The sequence below is a fragment of the Malurus melanocephalus genome, unplaced genomic scaffold, assembly GCF_030028575.1.
Source record: "Malurus melanocephalus ecotype Western Australia unplaced genomic scaffold, MMel_1.1 scaffold_16, whole genome shotgun sequence".
Classification (NCBI taxonomy): domain Eukaryota; kingdom Metazoa; phylum Chordata; class Aves; order Passeriformes; family Maluridae; genus Malurus; species Malurus melanocephalus.
In genome coordinates, this window is record NW_026623248.1 from 1,861,121 (window position 1) to 1,881,139 (window position 20,019).

General features: G+C 36.1%; 1 protein-coding gene across 1 annotated transcript in view; it reads right to left on the bottom strand.

The window, feature by feature from the left end:
• CCDC91 (coiled-coil domain containing 91) overlaps positions 1-20,019 on the bottom strand; it is a 110,206-nt gene that overhangs the window by 79,889 nt on the left and 10,298 nt on the right. Inside the window, exons 2-5 of the mRNA XM_057385706.1 lie at positions 9,137-9,179; positions 8,954-9,032; positions 3,740-3,897; positions 679-867 (exon numbers count right to left, since the gene is read on the bottom strand). Of these exons, the coding sequence (XP_057241689.1) occupies positions 679-867; positions 3,740-3,897; positions 8,954-9,032; positions 9,137-9,166 (456 nt within the window). The 5' untranslated portion in view covers positions 9,167-9,179. The remainder of the gene's footprint in view (positions 1-678; positions 868-3,739; positions 3,898-8,953; positions 9,033-9,136; positions 9,180-20,019) is intronic.

A 20,019-nucleotide genomic window follows, 5' to 3' on the forward strand; every position in this document is an offset into this window, starting at 1 on the left:
GCTAAAATTTTTTTCCTGATACTGTAGARAAATTCAGCCTAAGTAAGGCATGAGACATTAAAAAAAAAGTATTTTGGCTAAATTGAGGCATGAGTCCAGTTCTGGCCAGTCTCTGRAGCAAGCTCAAAAAAGGGCAATAGAGATAGGGAAGGGTTTGGAGCACAAATCTGATGAGGAGAGGCTGGGGGAGCTGGGAAACTCAGCCTGGAAAAAATAGAGGTTCAAGGGGACCTTATCTCTTGTAGCCACATGGGGAGTCAGGCTCTGCTCCCAGGGAACAAGGGACAGGACAAGAGGAAATGGCCTCAGGCTGTGCCAGGAGAGGTTCAGGTTGGACATCAGGAGGAATTTCTACATGGAAAGAGTGTTCAGGCCTTGGAAGGGGCTGCCCAGGGAGGTGATGGAGTCTCCATCTCTGAAGGTGTCCAAGGAATGCCTCTATGTGGCACTCACTGCTCTGGGCTGGGGACAAAGTGGTGATCAGTCACAGGCTAAACTTGATGGTCTTGGAAGTCTTTTCCAACCATAATGATTCTAAATTTGGCCAGTTTCTCTGGAATTTGGCTAATTTCTATGAAAAAAAAAGAATTAAAAATGAATTTCAAACTTCTTCCAGCTCCACTTATATTTAAATCCTATATAAATGTAATTTTTTTTCCTTCAAAAAACTCTTCATACCTTTTGGATTTTTGATTTTTCTTCTTCAGCAGTGCAAAGCTTGGTTTTGAGGTTTGCGACAGCTTGTTGAAGGCAGCTCTTGGGTTCATTTGTTCTCTTTGTCTCAGCATCAATCAAAGCAGTGGTTGATGTAACTGAAGTCTTGTCTTCAATAACATTTGAAGAGGCAACTGGAATATCTGCTTGAGCCTAATTCATAGGAGAAAAGTGGAACTGAATCATTTCTCTCAATGCATCAGGGAAACAAACTCTCCTTGAGTTAGTCATTCCAYGCTTTTACCCAGCGCACACTGCAAACAGTGGTCACAGAAAGGGAACACAAAGGGTTTGTGCTAAAATAAATCTCATCTTGAGGCTGTACTAACACAATAAAAGCAATTCAGACATTTCTACAACATTTAGTTACTGCTATTTCAGTAAACTGTAAAATACAGAAAATACATGAAACACTGATAATAAGCCCACACTTTCAGAAAAGGACGAAAATAAATTAGGTGATGTTTAAAACACTGCGTAGTATAATAAACGAAAGACAAGGCTTTATTTCTCCCCTCTTAAAAAAATAAAGAAGGGCTAAAAATTTGTTCATTTTCAGCAAAGGAACTTCAAAGGAAAAGGTTGGTAAAATAAWTCAAATGCCACTTTTTCAGCAATTTGAAATGCTTGAGATTTGGTGGTGAAACAACCTCCAAACATCTCAATAAGTTTATTCAATAGAGGTTTGACTGATCTGACCTAATTCATCCTCATAGAACTTTTTATTCCAAATATACACTCAGATAATGCACTGACTTTTCAATAAATATCTCTCAAAGGATTCAAATAAAATAACAAACAAAATCAGCTGAAATCTTGACTGTACATAAGTTTATAAGATGCAGCAGACAAAACAGAAAACTGCAGTTTGTGCTCTGAATTCTCCTGTAAGAAGCAAAGAGAAGCCATATGTGCCAATTCCATTTCTGAGTACTACTCAAGRTTAGTCTGCCACCACCAAAAACTGAGTATGGAACATACTCAGTAATGGAGTATGTTCCATAACTGAGTATGGAACAACTCAGTAATAGTGAAGGGGTTTTTTAAATGAAACCTCAAGAGGCTCTGGAGATAGAATTATAAAAAGACACAGCTCTCCTAGCATGACCCTCTAATAGGTGTAAGAACATTTTACTACAGTTTTATGTCCACCATTTTCCTTTAGCTTAATCCCAAGTGCAAAATCATCTCCATTTCAAAACAACGTTGAAGGACCTGCTCTCAACTCCCTTCARCAGAACTTGCTAATACAGTTTTTAAATTTGTACTATTTCCTGCATTACAGAGAGTTTATRGAATGATGGGGTCTGTCAGTAGCTGAACAGAACAAGATGAGAAAAACTGAAACATGCACTACAACTTAAATTTGCACACACACTTGGTCTGAAGTAATAAAGTGTTTATCTCTTATTTTTCTGTAAGATTACCTAACTAAATGACTTTATAGTTTTAAAAAATACCCCTAAGCCCTAGTGCTCTGGAATAATCCAAGTGCTCTTTCCAGAGAACACAAAAGCTAAAATTGCTGGCCTAGCTCAAGCAAGGAAGGTTAAAAGTTATTCACTGTTAGCCAAAATTTCAAAAGGCAGTATCTGTGGTGGCTGAAGAAAAAAACTTTTTGATCATCCTGCCAGTAAAAGAAATTTTCTTATCAAAATTTTGTCAGAGAGCCAGATGAAGAGCCTTCAACATAGAAAATTACCCTGTCTGGCATCAGTCAAAAAAAGAAAACAAACCCTCCTYCCTCTCAAGAAAAATACCCCACAACTTTTGGATTTATAAATTTCTCTAATATCATTTGTATCTGGGCACATCTCTTCTTCATTTTTATAGGCCTTCCCCAGAACATTAGCTAGGGAACAAACACAAAATGGTAACTAATTAATTCATTAATTCATGATTGGGGCCACTCTGTGTCTGGAAGTGTGAACATAGAGAAGCTTCTTAAAAGAAAAAAGTAAGACTCAAAGTGAAACCAGTGTTTTGTGCAAGTTGTTTAAACAGTTCTAAAGAAATGCTTTTAAATGGTCAGATAATGGAAATCTGACTTAATAAYGAAATTCAACTTTCACCAGGAGTAGCCTTAAGACTTAATGAGTCTATCTGAAAAATAAGAAATCAAAGAAGTGCTGAAAAYAGGAAAACATATTCAAAAGGGGGTCACAGTAATCAATAACAATAAAAAACTTGGAAGGGTCAATCTATTCAAGTCTCATCGCAGCAACTCTTGTGATTCTCACAGAATTCTTGTGATAATCTCCAGGCAGAAAGGCTTCTCCCTTTCTTGCTTACCTAGTTATTTAGTTAAAAACTAAATATTTTCACATCCCAGAAAGAAACAAAGATCAGTTCTCAGCAGCACAGCAGCCACAAGGAGAGATTAGGATCACAGAACTAGGAATGTGTCAGATCACAAAAAAAAAAATAAAATCAACTTTAAAAGCAACAGTGAAAAAATAAAGAAAAAAAAAAGAAAGCAACCCCCTAAAATTAATTTGATTATAATTAAGTACTAATTCTCTTATCATAGAATGGGTTCAGTTGGAAGGGGCCGTGAAGATCAGCTCCTTCCAATGCCCTGGTGTGGTGCCTTTCATTAACCAGGATGCTCAGAGTCCCATCCTTGAAAATCTTAAACACCTACTCTTAAAACAACTTGAGAAAACATCCAAATAAGAGATACAAGTACAGCTGTAATCTTTTCAGCTTTAATAGTAATCATTTTAAGAACCTTCCTCCTGCTGTCACCTAAGAGCATGCCCAGCACCATCAACATGCCTTAAACTTTTAATAACTCTAACATGCTTCTCCCTCTTKCAGTTCATATCAACGTAGTATGGTTTCTATCAGTTGTAAGTTCCATAAAAATCTTTTTTAATCATTTAACTTCAAAGTCTGCATCACAGAAATGCAAGGACTTTTTGCCCTTAAAAAGCATTTCAACCTAAATGTGCACAGAAAAGTTAGAACACTGATACTTAATACATTGAGTTCTCATACTGAAGCTCAAAAATTGAGGGTTTACCTGGTCTTCAAGAACAGCTGGATTTATCACATTCTTGCCTGTTTGAATAGCAGTTGCCACATCATCATTTGATAAAATGAAGGAGTCAGAAGGAACCAGGCAGGAAGAAGGCACGGAGCGCTCCAGAAGAACATCAGGAGATCTATGGACTTCAGGTACTAGAATAAGAAAACGTACACAATATGAAGAGCCACTCAAAAATTAGTTCTCTTTCTGGAGTCTATGCCTAGTAAAACCCATCACAAGTCTGGTCATACCAATGCATGGTTATGTAGTTCTCATAATCTAATTGCACCGAAGAATAATCCCACGCAAAGTGTCAATGTTTTTGAGCAGTGTCATCTTAAAGGACACTCAAAATTTTAGTCACAATAAATTTAGACTTGTAATTTACACAGAGGTTTTACAAGACAACTGTTCTCAAAAGGATCAGTTTTAACTCTGTCTCTTTTGATTCACACAGCCTTTCAGCTTCAGCATGATCTTTAATCAGTTTCAGTCAGCAGGAAAAAAAAAATACAGTTTCCTAAGTTTTATACATTTAAAGTTGAAAAAATCCACAACTATTTTAGAAGACACATACAAACAGCTTGCCAAGACACATGATAAAGCAGTTTTATATTTTATAAGAGATAAAAAGACCACAAAGTAAACTACTCTCTAGCTAATAAAACTTAAATGGAATTAATACTGGACTGAGAGCTTTTCCATACCAAATTCCAGTCATGCCATAAAAATCCTGAACAGTGGATCAGCATTATCAAMCAGGCACAACAAAAAATCGTGCTTTTGCAAAAGACATAAACTAAACAAACTAAATAGAAAGAAAGAATTCCATAAAGTTTTGCATACATTTTTAATTTAACAGCAAACTCTTGCAAACTTTGACATGGTCAGCTCCAGATGAGTCTTTGCAATAGGCAAAAAACCCACATCCAATTGTTTCAGAGAAAGCAGCTCACATTATCGCTACAACCCTGGCAATATGTAAAGTATCTATGGAGCAAGGCTCAGCCTCTGGATATCACTGTTTAATACTGTTTATACACTGTTTAATACTGTTTATATAAGTACTCAGAACAAACCAGTGGGTATAATTGGCCTCAAGGTATTCAAAAGGACACACTAATCCTTGAATCCAGGCACTATGTGTCCCACCTTCTTTAGCTCCCAGTTCTAAGATTCAGGTGTAACACAGAAGAACATGTAAACCCCATCAAACAAAAAGAAAGAAAATAGACCATGTGGCAGAAAAATGTCAGTATGGTAACTGCAATGATAGTAGCTTTAGACATGTGACCAAAAATACAGGAACCACCCCCCRCCCACCCCAGCTCAGCTGAAAATTTAAACTCGGTTGAAAAGCCTAGAGGAGAGTACTTCAGCAAACAGAACAGGAATCTGTTTAGGCARCTTCATCTTTAACACTTAACTCTTCTCCACAACTGGAAATTTGCTTTTTTGGYTTTCTTTTACGTACCTTAAGATAAAACTCCCCTCCCACTCCAAATGTCTGCTTTCAAAGGCAGCTTCCTATAACAATTACCTACTCTGTTCATTCTAGTGGCAGTGAAGTGACATGGAAGATGATCRTTTTGCATCTAAACAAACAGATAAATCTCTGTTTTATGCTATCATTTAATACCCCGAGTCTCAGTTTTAAATCAATTTCCATCTGATGGAAAAACAGCAATGTACCAGGCAACTTCTCACTGAGCAGGAAAATGGTTCTCTTACTAAAACTGTCAACTCAGGTGGAAAAACGAAGCATGATCCTTGTGATGTGAGTGTTCAACCTTTGGTGAGGATCACCATCGCACAAATAGCACATACAAATAATTTCACCATCGCACAAATAGCACATACAAATAATTTATCACAGAAGTTGAAACAGAAACTGAGACTAGGCACAAATGAGGAATGCATACTCACTTGGATTAAAGCTTTAGATATTCACATATTTGGGAGTATCCAATACTAGAAATAAAACTCAATTTTTCAGGTAGTAGAATTTTAAATGGAACCTCCTACAATCAAGTGGAGCTTTCAGTAATTCTAAATACAGTAATGAATGCTTAGCAACCTGAAGGGGAAAAAAACCATCCCCAGAAACAAAATCCCCACTTCTTAAGTTGTCAAAATGAAGCCTAGGAAATGAGAAGCAACAACTGGTGAGCACTTCTGAACATTGTGGTTTAAAATTTTCAGCTAAACACATGACCTTGCAGAAGACAAGAAAAGGTGGCAATTCTCCAAGGTATCATTCAAACACCTTTTWAACAAAATCTTCTTTTCATTTTTTGGCAATGTGAAAGATTCATAAATTAGACATTCCTAGAATTACATGTGCTATGTCTGTAATTCAAACTCTCTTAATTCATTTCTCTTGTGTATACACTGGTGAAATTGCTTTTTAGTTCAGCTCAAAATTTGCTTATAAAGAGAACCCCTAAATCATTCCTGCTTACCATGCCTTTGTTGCCATAATGGAACAGTTTCACAATCCCTGAAACAAAAACTTGCCTCTGATAAAACTGCCTGACTTGACTCCAGCAGGCTAAGGCTGTTAGTCCTGATGAATTTCCAGATTAATATACTGATCAGAGCAGCAGCACCACAAAGAAAAGAAGCATGCGCACAGTTGCAGGTATATCAAAAGTCATGTGTGTGCCCAAGATGGCTGAAAAAAGATGCAGATGTAAATTATTGCCAGAAATGTACTTAAAAAAAATATCTAATAATTTCTGGAGCCCTGACTTCCCAATATTAAGAATATTCTATCATAAGTTGGTATGTAAGAACTGCCAGAACCATGCAGTTTGCTAATAGAAGCAGAGATCAGTGGCAGCCTGCAATCTTGCTAATGCAAGGAAAAATCTATGTCTTTATGAGGGTAATGAAGCTCAAAGAATTATCAAAATCCCCAGGAGATCAGAAATTCTCAAAACAAAACCAAAAGCGGATGGACATGAACTGCTAAATCAACATTCCATTGAGTCTTATCCTTCATACTGAGGTTCAGAATGAAGGCATYGAATATAAAACATACCACATCAAATATAAAATGCAATATTTACTAATTGGATGGTACTTATATCAGCAATTAGGAAGTGATATGTCGGCAGGCCTCAGAGCAAAAGACCACATTAAAATTATCTGACATATTGTTGTAGAATGTTGCAAAGTACTTGTAGCATAGTTCCCCTCCACAGAGGTTTCAGCTGTTAAAAAATAAAAAAAMCCCAAGAAACAAAAATTAAATTTCCTTCCTCAATTACCTCTGTGTTCATATTACAATTCAATGACCCTGTAAATTTACTGCATACACTGAAAAATGTATTACTGAACTTTTTCAGTTAAAAGTAACATTCAGGTGGAAAGTTTGAGTTTAAGACTGGTTTTGGGTCCAAAGGGGGGAAAACCCCTCTGCTGTACTCTCAAGATGATTTCTGACAACTCATAGCACAAAGCTCTTCCCCTCATACTTCCAGAAGAAAAGTAATCACATCTACTATTCTAACATTTAAAATCGAAGGCCAGATGRCCCATTCTCTCAAAAAGACAGTAAGAAGCCCAAGACCAATTTCAAGGGCAAAACTGCACTGAAATCACCATTGAGGCCTTAGAAATAATTTCTGATTTCTGCCTGCACACTAAAAAATACTYCCACAGGCTTTGAGGTTTTGTTGTATAACTTACAAACATCAGATACRTAGCAAATTCATGAGATCAGTAACTCCTCCTCTGGAAAGTTCATCAAATCTTGGTGTATATAACGGCATCACACTCCAAATTTATCAAAATAATCCGAGTAACAGCATAATACATTCGAATTTTTTTAGCAAGCCTTACAGAGCAATTTCTAGGATAAGAAAAGAGCATCTTATAAAGAGATAACTTTGGGCAGACAATTCAATTATCTGTTACTAAAACCATCAATTTACAAATCAATACCTATAAGGCACTTAACCAATACTATTAAAATCTTGCCTATTGCAATAAACTGATTTATTCACAGCAACATTTGCATGAAAAAAAGTCACATAAAGATTTTACAGTAATAAAACATTCAGAATACAGGAGTTTTCTTTTAATTTTAAATACTTAAAATACCTTGGTATAACCTACCCCAGGACTCCTGTGTCACTTAAAATCATACCAAAAACTTCTGTGTTATGTAGAAATAATTTCAATTCTGCTTGCCTTACAGGATTTTAATTGGACTTCACTGACAGACAGACACTGCACAGCTATATTGGATTTAATTTATTGAACATATTCATACACACTACTGAATTTAAGCAGTAATTCTGAATATCAGTCAAAATGAAAAGATGAATAATAAAGCTAYTTGGACAAATACTGTTTCCTTAATATTTCTTTTCCTCTGTTTCAATGGCAAACAAAACTAATTATTCTGTAACAGATGAAAGCCAGAAATAAATTAATAAAACCATTTGAAGAACATGATTTATGGAGAGCTTGTGTTGGGAAAAAAAAAAAAACCCTGCCTTGTTTTTTCTAATTTATTCAAAACAATACAATGTGGGTTGTTGGTTATTTTTTCACCCTCCAATGCTGATAAAGTGATGCTTCTTTTTGTGAAAAGAGTAAAATCTACACCACAACAAAATCAGCAACACCTCCATAATCTTTCAGTTCTACTGATATTATACATTTATCAATAAAGTTTAATCAATTTCTTAAAATCCTGACAGGCACTAGGCATTTGTATAAATTAATAAAAGTTCCATAATGTTTTTGCTTCTACTTGAGATAAAGGATATGTAATATATTTTTCAACTTTATAAACTGCTTAAGTGAAAAGGATCATTCTCATTCCTCCCCTCTTCCCCAAAGGAAATAAAAGACTTMATCACAATCCTCTTTTTAACTTTATCTTTTTTTGTTTTCCAACAATGTACAACAGATATTCCACAATCAAAAGTAAAGAATATCCTTGGAATGAAGAAGCTCTGTTTCTTTTCAACTGTATGAACTGAATTTCTCTTTCATTCCTCATGAAAGTTTAGAGAAGTGCAGCTTCCCAAAATAATTGCTCAGTAACATTCTTATGCTCAAGTTTTGACAGCTGGCCATCCTTTTATTGTGTATTATTATATTGTATAGACGTTTCTAAGCACTAATTTTTACAGTGAATACATAAGGCCAGCAAGGGAATATTAAGATTTTTTATAGTGGTTTTGTCCATACCTGTAGGAAATGCTGCCCAAGCAATAGCAGGAGARGTAGTCTGCTTTTCACCATTTCCAAACTCAAAACTCTCTGCTGCCTAGAAACAAGATGAAATTATTTCATAATTTAAAAATGCTATAAATGTCCATAAAACAGCTGAAAACAGATAAATTTCAAAGGAAATTAATCCAAACAACATACCTCAAATCCTCCAAAGTCATCATCATCCATCTTTCAGCAGGTACTAGAAAACAAAAGAAATCTTGATTTTAAAACCTTTTCATAACTTATCTTCCACTCACTCAGGAATGAGCATTCAGTCCTTCCCTCCAGTCTCATCTCCACAGGCTACCTGCAGTGTCCATCCTTTATAAGTCCTACAACAGATCAAGGGGGCAAGCATCTGTTTTAGGGCCAAAATAAGAACATTTTCACACAGAGGATGCAAGGGCAAGAACCTCAACATCTCGCTTAAGGAAGAACTTTTTTTACTGATCAAGTTAAATACTAAAAAATTGGATATTTTACAACAGAATTGAAATAACTTCAGGAGAAAACACTGCCCATCAACATCATCCAAAGTCTTTTGAAAGCAAAAATGCAGGAAAAACTTTCTCACAGAGGAAAATAGAAAGATGCTACCTTAAAAGCTATATCTAAAGGTCTCAAGTACTACAGCCAGGTTCCCAATACCTCAACAAACGGTACTAAAACCAGCAAATAATCTAGTCTGGGTATGCATTTTAAAAATAAATAAACAAATAAATAAAAACATCCAGGAAAGAGGATTTCTGACCACCAGATTTCAAAACGAAGGGTTTATCTTCATTCATAAGGAAAATAATGTATCTTAATGCAGTCATGATCTACCATGGACTTTATATAGTTTTGTGTTTATGGTTGAAAATAAAAAAAATATTTTCCATTGTTAAGTTGCTTTTCCAAATCAGCACTGTGATTAAATTCAAAAAGATTTCCTGCTTTTCCCATCWCTTCTTAGCTGTCTGGCAACATCAGAACAAACTGCAGCTTGGAAAAAGACTGCGGTGAATTTCTGGAAATTTTTCTGCTACCACAGAGGTCCGTCCCTAGGTTTCTTGGAGGGGCTGATTAAGATTTTACAAACTGATCAGCATTTTTGWCTTGTAGCCCTGAATTCTGTGGCATTTTGATATATTTATAGTTAAATTGCAGTTCCTTTTTAAAAAACACAGGCTAAATTACTCAGCTAATGAAAGTAACTCAAGATATACAAAGCTGTTGAAAGAAAGGTATTATGCATTTAACTCTACACATATATATATATATATATATATATACAATACACGTATATGATTCTGATACGTAAGTGAAGGATGATCCAAAAAGCCTTTATGGTCTTTACAGATTGTTAAAATGTTTATGAAGCCAATTGACTTCAGTTAAAACGGTCTATAGGCTGGACAAAGTTCTATTATTGCAAAAAAAAAAATAATGGAAAGGGACTGTTTAGTAGGTTTAGATTGGATATTGGGAAGAAATTCTTCCCTGTGAGGGTGGTGAGGTCCTGGCACAGGTTGCCCAGAGAAGCTGTGGCTGCCCCATCCCTGGAAGTGTTGATGGCCAGGCTTGGAGCAAGCTGGGACAGTGGAAGGTGGCCCTGCCCATGGGACTGGGTGATCTTTAAGGTAATTTGCAATCCAAACTATTCTCAACCTATGATGAATCATCACTACCACTTACACAGTGTATGAAGWAGTATTTGTTTAAATTATTGGTCAATATTCATATGTGATATACGAACTCAGTATCTTTTTGGGGACTACAAGGGGTTTTGTTGGTTTTGTGTTGGTTGGGTTCTGTGCTGGTTTATTTTTCAAGAGAGAAAACTGCTAGTTGGGCATTTTTCCTTCCAATGTTAATTAGTCAAACATTCATGCACCCTCATAACATTCAGAGCTCTAAAACGTAGCTCAAGAATACAGCATGTGTGAGCACAAATGGTGGATGGAAGTTGTTTAGACAGCACAGGACTGCTCAGGCAGACAGCACAAATTGAGAATGACACTGCATTCATGCCACATTCTGTGAAAAATCACTCAAACCAGACTGGTGATTGACACAATCCCTGCAAAACACAGTATTCAGGTAGCAAGCAGAGCAGCCAACTCGAGAAAGTGAGCCTTTAGAAAGGTATTTTATCTATACATTCTGTATCACACCAACAGGTCCTACAGGCTCTACACAAAGTTCCTTTAGAGCAGACTTTTTCTACAAAGTGCAAGAGACATTCCCATCATCTCAGAATGGTTATGTCTCAACCAGAGAAAGTACATTCAGCACTATATTTAAAAACACAAACTGGAACAAGTTCAGAGGAGTTCAACAGGAATTAAAGCAATTTTGAAAAGACATGCTAAAATAGAGAGGCTCTAAAAAACTTTAAAAGGCAAACAAAAATAGAAAATATGAAAAATCATGTTCTAAGAAGTGATTAACTCCTTTGATTTCTCTTCAAATACAACACTGACCTGAGGCAGTAAAGACAGAAGGTCCTGTAAGGAAAACATGTGAGGATTTCCATTCCTCCTACAAGAACATTTATAAGAAACTATGCATAAATAAAACCAAACTTTTGATAGAGAAAAAGAATGTAGGGCAGAAGAAAAACTGGAGAACAACCTATTATTGRATCCATCATTTTTTTATGGCATTACATATATGGTTTTTAAAGTCTAGTAACAATCCCAAGACTATTTTGACCTAAGATTACTCCAAAATTTTGAAACACARACATTTTGTGGATGTAACAGCATGATTAATTTATGAATTATTCCACATATCACTCCAATGGAATAAAAGATAAACAGACTTAATGCGTGTCTCTGTATTACCAATGGTGTTTTCACACCTAGCTGTTAATCCTCCAACTTCTAGTTTTTCAGAGACCCCACAGGAACTCCAGGCTCAGTGATTCTCCCTCAGCTAGGTCTGTTTGCTCTTTGGATGCATAGAATATATATTCACACACAAGCATGCACCACTGTTTCCTTCCACACTTCACTTGCCATGGACAAACATCTTAAAATACCAGAAACTGGCAAACTCAGAGTGTGTCACAAATGTGCAGGCAKCAGATTAGGATGGAAAGCATGGAATGAATCCTGAAGGATGCTGATATGAGGCACTTCAAAAACTCAAAGGCTGAGGTTCTCTTCAATGGGTGTTAGTGCAACAGTTCTTATTAGGAGATGTCTTTCCCAAAATATGGCATCTTCTTGAAAAAAAAAAAAAAGGAGCCTTCTGCAAGGAGAAGGGRAAAAGGCCACACCAATGTTAAAAGAACTGTTTAGAAAAAGCAAAATAATCATGCTTATTCTCAGATAGGAGGCTTTCGCAGTCCTCCAAGCACATGTGCATTTAGCTCTTAAGAAATWCATTATAAATTTAAATGATAACAAGTCTGAAAATGTGACCAAATACATAATTTCTCAATTCTACCCCTTWTTCTCATGATGGAAATGCATTTCTGGTACAAATAAATAACAGAAAGAGCCTAACACCTCACCTTAGAACTACAACAATTTTGGGGCAAGTAATTTGAATCAACTATCTAGTCCAAAATGGGGAATCAGACTTTTCTTTCCTCACTGGGTTGGAACATTATTTGTGGCACCAGAATAGGAAAGAATACATTAAGTGCTGACAATCTTCAGGATTTGAAAAATAACAGAAAAAGACAAAACAACCCACACAGTCTTACCATGACTAAATGTGGTCTCTTGAAATATTCCTGATAGTGGAAATAAGTAACTGTAAAATTGGGCAACAAGAAGTCAACCTCAAAATTACAGWGTCATAGAAATTATGGCTGGAAAAGACATAGTAGGTCATCCAGCCCAGGTCATTTGCAAAACATTACAGTTCTCAGACAGTCATGTCCTATAAGGCTTGAGAAGCTCTCCAGTCACACTCTGTGAAAAGAAACTTTCCATGGATAATGAATACGCAAGCCACTGAATTTTGAGTAGTTTTTATCAAGAAGTTTGTATCCATCAAATGGAACAATAACTTCTGCCAAAATTCAGACCAGCAGGTCATCCAATCCAAGCTGCTACTCAAAGCAGGGCCAACACTGCATTCAGATGAGGTTGCTCAAGACTTTTTCCTGCATAGCTGGTAAGGCTACATGATTAACTTATTCAGATTGATGTGCAGATCTGAGAACCTCACAAGATTTTCTGTGCCAAATACAGTCACCAAAGCCTGGCCAGCAGTTTAAAACAGGTCATGAGAACTTTGTGAAATGCACTTACCCTAACAGACACTTAACAGACACACCAGAAACATGTTTTTGTACACGAGGAGATCAAAAGGCGTTCACAAGGAACAGCACAGAAAAATGTAAGATGGGAAAAAAGCATCCCTCTTCCCCATTGCAACTGCCAGGGGGAGAAAAAATGTTGTAATCCCACCAGAAATCCTAGTATTCTTACTATCCAAAAGGCAAAAGTGGTGGAAAGTCCAAATGTTGAATTAGGAAGAAATCCTCATCCACATTCACCTCTGGTTAGTGAGAATTGAAATTAATCAAGTCCTGATGCATTACTTGATATTCTAAATTTGTCTGGGTAATAGAGAGAACTGATTTTGCCAGGTACAATTAAGTGATTGCTGAACAACCTGGCCTGTAAATTTGAGTCTGAGGCTGAATTTCCTACATTTTAAAGGAAAAACTGGCAGAGAATATTGCTGTTTGTTTAGTCAGAACAGTGCATGTAGAGCTGGCTGATGGTGGGGCTGCTGCATTTCTATTTCTGAAAAACTCCAAGGGTGGGTAACCCCTATCCCTATGACAGCTTAACAGTTTTACTTCCATTCTTATACTTCCTAAATGCCTCATCCAAGCTGTTCAATCCAGGATAGATTTACTAAATGCTTCTTCACTGGACATAACATAGACCACAGCATTTGAATAATAAATCTTTGGCTAAAACTGCCAGCTCCAAATAGTCTACCCAGGATAAGTATGAGATTGAAAAAAAAAAAAAAAAAAAAAAAAAAAAAAAACCAAAAAAAAAAAAAAAAAAAAAGAAAACTTTAAAGTAGTGATTTAGAAAGCATGTACACTGGCAATACCTCTGTGATAAGAGAGCAAGGCAGATGATAAACTTCTGTATCATCAAGTTCTAACCAGCTCACATGCACTTTTCCCCACGGCTCTTTCACCAAAACTCCAAGTATTTCTTACAAATTTTAAAACAGAAACAAACTTTCTTCTTTTTACCCAGGTGATACAGACTTTTCTTCTGATCTATACAACATRCAGCTGCAGGATAAGCATTTGACATCTTTAAAACTTGTAATAGCTACTAAACCATTAACTGAATTTTTTTATTACAGAATACACATATCCCAAAGGATACCTAGCCCAAGAATTACCAGAATATTAATGTACAACACAATGGAAACTAAAACATATTTAGAGCATCTGTAAAATTTCCTAAAGAAGAAAAAACACCTTAACATTTCTGCATGCTGCGTGTCCTACTCCACCATAAGACAGTGAAAATCAGGAATCACCAAAATGCCAGTGCTCTCCATCACATTCCAGTCCGGATTCCATCATATAAAGGGACACGTGGGGAATCCCAACTGCCAGGAAGCAGCAGTGCTGGTCAGCTCCCAGAGTAAAAGGCACAGTGACAAGGCTGACAGCACCTTCATTTTAACATGGGACAGAAGCCTGCCCACCCACACAGTAAACTAAGATACTTCAAGGTTATGGGGGAAAAGAAGACAGCACAGAACATGTCACAGCAAGTCCTCCCTGGGAACTGAGGCTGGTTCATTYAGCCTGGAKAAAAGAAGGCTYAGGGGGACATTACCAATCTCTACCACAAGAAGGTTGTAGCTAGGTGGAGGGCGGGCTCTTCTCTGATGTACAAAGTCATAGGAGAAGAGGAAATGGCCTCAAGTTGCRCTAAGGGAGGTTTAGATTGGATACCAGGGAAAAATTCTTCATCAAAAGGTTTGTCAAGCATTGGAACAGGCAGCCCAGGGACATGGTTAAACAACAAGCCCTGGAGGGATTTAAAAGACGTGTAGATGTGGCACTTGGGGACATGGTTTAATGGTAGACTTGGCAGTGGGAGGTTAATGGTAAGGCATCAGTTGGACTCTGTGGTCCTAAAGGTCTTTTCCAACATAAATTATTCTATTATTTCCATGCCAGTACTGACTTAATGAACACTTTGCAAATTCTAATTAAAACCTAATAATAAAAAAAAGCCAACCCAAAAAAAGGCAACGGATGAAAACTCACCTATTTTATAGTAATAGTTGCTTATATTACAGCTGATTCCATTCAAATGTACGGTCCTTTTAAGAAAAATGGAAGTCTGGCCCTTTGTAATTAATTTTCTCCCACAGCCCAAGTAAACCAGCACAACATTAAAGGAACCACAATTTAGTTTGCAAAGCCTCTCAGGACAAGTCATGCAACCCAACGTGAAAGCAAGGCCAGCTCAGGCACTGCCTAAAGCAACAGTCAAGTTTGGAATATCTGCAAGGACTGAGACTTCAGTCTAACAAGCAGCAGCACTCAAGCACTGGAGGAAATACCCAGAGAATTTTCTTTTCCTATTCACTTTGCTGGTCTATCCATTGATCTGTTTATTTTAAAGAGTCTCCAGAAGGTTTCAACGCTTAGAAAAYGGCACATAAAGGAATGGCACATAAAGGAATGTGACAATAAAAGGATTGATTCACACTAACTAAAATACATAAAATAAATTATAATAGCTAGAAATCTTTTATCAATTCCTTCAGTGAATTTAAGAATTATAAAAGAAAAAGAGAAAAAGGGAAAGGGAAAGGGAAAGGGAAAGGGAAAGGGAAAGGGAAAGGGAAAGGGAAAAACAGAAGAGAAAAAGAATAAGAAAAAAGAAAAAGAATTAAAAAGGAAAAGAAAAAAGAAAGGGAAATAAAAAGAGAAAAAGAAAAAAGAAATAAAAAACCAATAACAAAACTTTTTTACACCACCTGTCCTTTCTCGAGAGACACTCCCTGAAGCAAAAGTTTCAGATCCTGTAAAAAGCATGTAAGGMTTCCACATCCTATGATGTGTTGTTCCACACCTAGCATCAATAATTTTGAAAAAAACTCTGCTTCCACATGCCTATGCTGCAAGTAACAAAACAGTACCAGAAAAAGCTGGAGCATTGGTATCAGCGTCATGTAACACAATCTGTAATTATTCTGTAACTGCCTTTCCCACTGTAAATGCATTTTTAGAAGGACAAGAAATCATAGTGTATAAGTAACACTTATAAATACATCTTTTTCTTTAGCTCCATACAGCCTTTATTAAAGAAATTTAAATAATCGTTAGAAATAATAGTCTAATCTGAAAGGTACTAAACTAGTATGAGAAAAAAAATCTCATCAACTCCACAAAAACTGGTATTAAGATAATCAACAAAATCAATTCCACAAAAATTTGTGGTTTAGAATTTGAGGGCACTCATCTTTAGCATACAACTTTTGCTTTTTCAAACAGTGAGCAAAGCAGGAAAAAGCACTAAAGTGCAAATTCAAGTCCATTTCACTTCCATAGTTCAGACACAASTACACAAAAAGGAAAGCAAGAGTTCCACTTTTATCCACAAGAGGAAAAYGAGCTCTGAGAGCTCCTACAGAGAAGGCAGTTACTATGCTCAACAGAAATGTTTTTTGCAGAAGGCTGAGGTGACCTTTTGGCACTAAGAAAAAGAAATCCTGATAAGAAAGAAAAACTGTGTGGGGATGCTTCTTCTTTGGAAGTAATATAATACTTCATTAATTCATTAATTCATCTGAAACCTTTCCTAGGAATCATTACATGGTACTATCTGATCATGAACACAGTAAGGCGTCTACAAATAACAATTTTTTTTCTCAAAAATTGCTTCATAATGAATCAATGGCTCAGAGCCAGTTTCAGTAGTCTCAGTCTGAATCTTCCTCTTGGCCTTGACAGACCCAGTGTTTTGCTATTTAGGGTTTCCCTCTCAAGAGAAGAGCTGATATCAGTTCCAAGAATTTTATGCAACTGAGCACTTAATATATGCTTCAATCACAGCACTGATTTAGGAACATAATCTTTTTATTTAGAAGCAAATAAATGGCACAGAAACACCTCCTGTTAAGGGTTTGTTTTTTGCTAGAAAAAAACAGTGGCCTTTCTTCTATAGTTCAAGTCTGATAAACTTAAGAAATGGAGGGTTTAAAAGTAAAATTAAAAGGTCACAGGTGTTTCAAATATATTCCCACTTAGAGTATTATTGAGCTTCAAGAACTCAGACTGATAACTGAAATTTTTCAGCTTCTYCATTCATTGCTGTTAATAAGCAGTGATACTAAATGCAATCAATTATTTTTACCTGCAATTCACAATAATGTGCTTTAATAGAACTTAAAAAAGCAGTGACTGTACAATACAGAAGCTTTCCAAAAGAAAAGGTACCTAATTCTGCCTCAAGGGAACTTTGTCACAGAAYAGGTATGTGAAAATAGAAGGTTTGACATGATCTTAGTAACGGTAAGAGCATCATAGCAACACAATTTAATATAACAACATGTCAAACAAAAATCTAAGTCTTTGAATACATGCTCATATGGATGTGTGGCAACTTGCACTAATAAATGTCATTAATGTTATGAAAAGAGTGCTCAAGACCTTTCACACTAAGAAGGAATATATGCTTTACAGGAAAATAAAAAGTGAAAAACCCAACAAAGCAAAAYCCAGGGTAATACCAGGTTTTGGCACAATTCACTGCCTAGGAAAATCTGGTGCTGAGTGAATCACTCATGCTAAAAGCTAACACTCCTTCACCAGAAAAAGAATCTTTAAAGTAAAAAATAAAACAAAAAAACCCCACAAAACACAAAACACTTAAAAATTCTGTAGATAGGTAAAATGAAGCTTTTTGTCTTAATTAAAAGCAAAATAAGATAGCAAAGGTCTAAATATAAAGGATAATCAGTAGATCTGATAGTTAAGTATTATGAAAAAAGTTACTCTTTTCCTTAAACTTACATACAGACAGTTTACAAAAACTCTGAAATGTTGGAGTTTACAGCTTATCATTCCAATCTTATGTTAGAAAAGCTGTCAGGTGACCATGGATACTTGGAAAAAACTCAAAAACAACCAAAAACCCCCACAATACCAGCAGCACAGAGTAACTACGCAAGATAGGACTATACGAAATAAAAATACATAGCTTTCCTTCATTATTCCTCTGTGTCTCCTAATGGACAGGAAGACCCACTTTTCCAATYAATAAAACTCTTGCCCTCAGCTTTCTCCAAACCCTGGAAGTACAGTACTTCTCACACAGTAAGGTACTAAYTTCAGACAAGAAAAAAGATATTAAGCAATTTCTCTGACATGAGATGACATTATCAAAAACAATACAATTACATCTCAAGATTTTCAAGTCCTTCTGATTTTATGTAACTCGGTTGCTAGTCTTGAAAAAGAACACCTTCAATAACCATAATAATATTCATTTTCCCCCAATCACCTATTAGAAATTCAGTTTTTATGGACGTTTAATGCAAATACGGAAATATGACATGACTGGTCATTAATAAAACACTTTTAATCCTTTGTTTTGAAAGCTCTAGATATATGGTTAGAAGCAGAAAAGACCAGGTATTATTCTCATTCCCACAAAGAAAGAAAAATGCATCACCATTGCACCTTTTTCTCCCTTTGCTAATACTTAAAAAGAAGACTTGATGAATTTTTGTTCACCTATTAAGCATATGAGCTTGATTTTCCATACTGTCTTAAAGAGATGGTTTGGTTCATGAAGAAGTCAAGATGTGATTTAGAATTCATTTTCATATGACTCTTATGAAGCAAACCGGAGGGGTTTCACATTGTCCAACTCCCAACTCATAACCAAGTAAAATGAAAATGCTAATGTGCTTTCCAACAGAAAGCATTGCTGCCAGAATGTCTGTGGCCATTACCTTCCTTTTTTTATCTTAATTTCTTGTCTACTGCTAGGCATGCAACACAACACTTTCACCACATGACCTGTGACTGAATGGATATTATCATAATTACATGTTCTCCGTTGTGATCAAAAAGAAAAAAAAAATGCTTCTCACAGAAAAGGTTCATTGCCATCAATGCCTTTGTAATATGCTGAGGGAGCAGCAAATAGAGATCCCAGATCAGGCCAGAGTGAAAATGGCATTAGGGCTCAACACCTAAATGTTTTTCTTTCAATCAGATCACAATACTTTAAAAGAATTTATTTCTTCAGGTTGATTCTTTACGCTTACTATGCATTTCTAGAATACACTTCTTCTCTAGTCCCGAAGTTTTGACACAGATTTGTCATCACTACCAGGCCCTTTTCAGAAAGAGGGAGACATTTCCTAGGAGGTCTCATACCCAGAAGTTTCCAGGACATTTAAGTACYATGTATGTGAGGAGGGTACTGATACCACGAATATCACACATCCGTTAACCACTAAGCAAAAATTATTTCTCGTTCAATTAAACTTCCCCCACCCCCAAACAAACAGACAAAAGCAAAATGCTCCACATCTTCCGGTCTAAAAGAAACAGATTGYTCCTTCTCCCATGCAATTTATTTTAAATCACAATTTTGTATGTCCCCCAAGACCTTTGTAAAACAGCAAATAAATGCACGCCTAGAAGATAATCATCCTAAAGCATAAAACTTCCATGCACATAGAACACTTGTACAAGAACAAAATACCAACAAGCTGAAGTGGACACTTATTCATATAAGGACAGAGAAATTGGATATAATATACTTGAGAATGCAAGGAATAATTGAACRTAAGAAGGGTCTTACATATTCACGGAACTTAATGGCTTTTGAAACCAGCACTGTTTAAAGWGAACTACTGAAATTTATCCAGAAATTACTATGCAAAAGTATCCCTTCTGGCAATGCTGAGAAAACCGGCAGAACATTCAGGTTCCAAAGTGCAAACTACATGCAGAGTGATATCTTTTAACTACATTAATTACCGGGCAATTACATAGTCTTCAGTCAGCAAAATTCCCAATG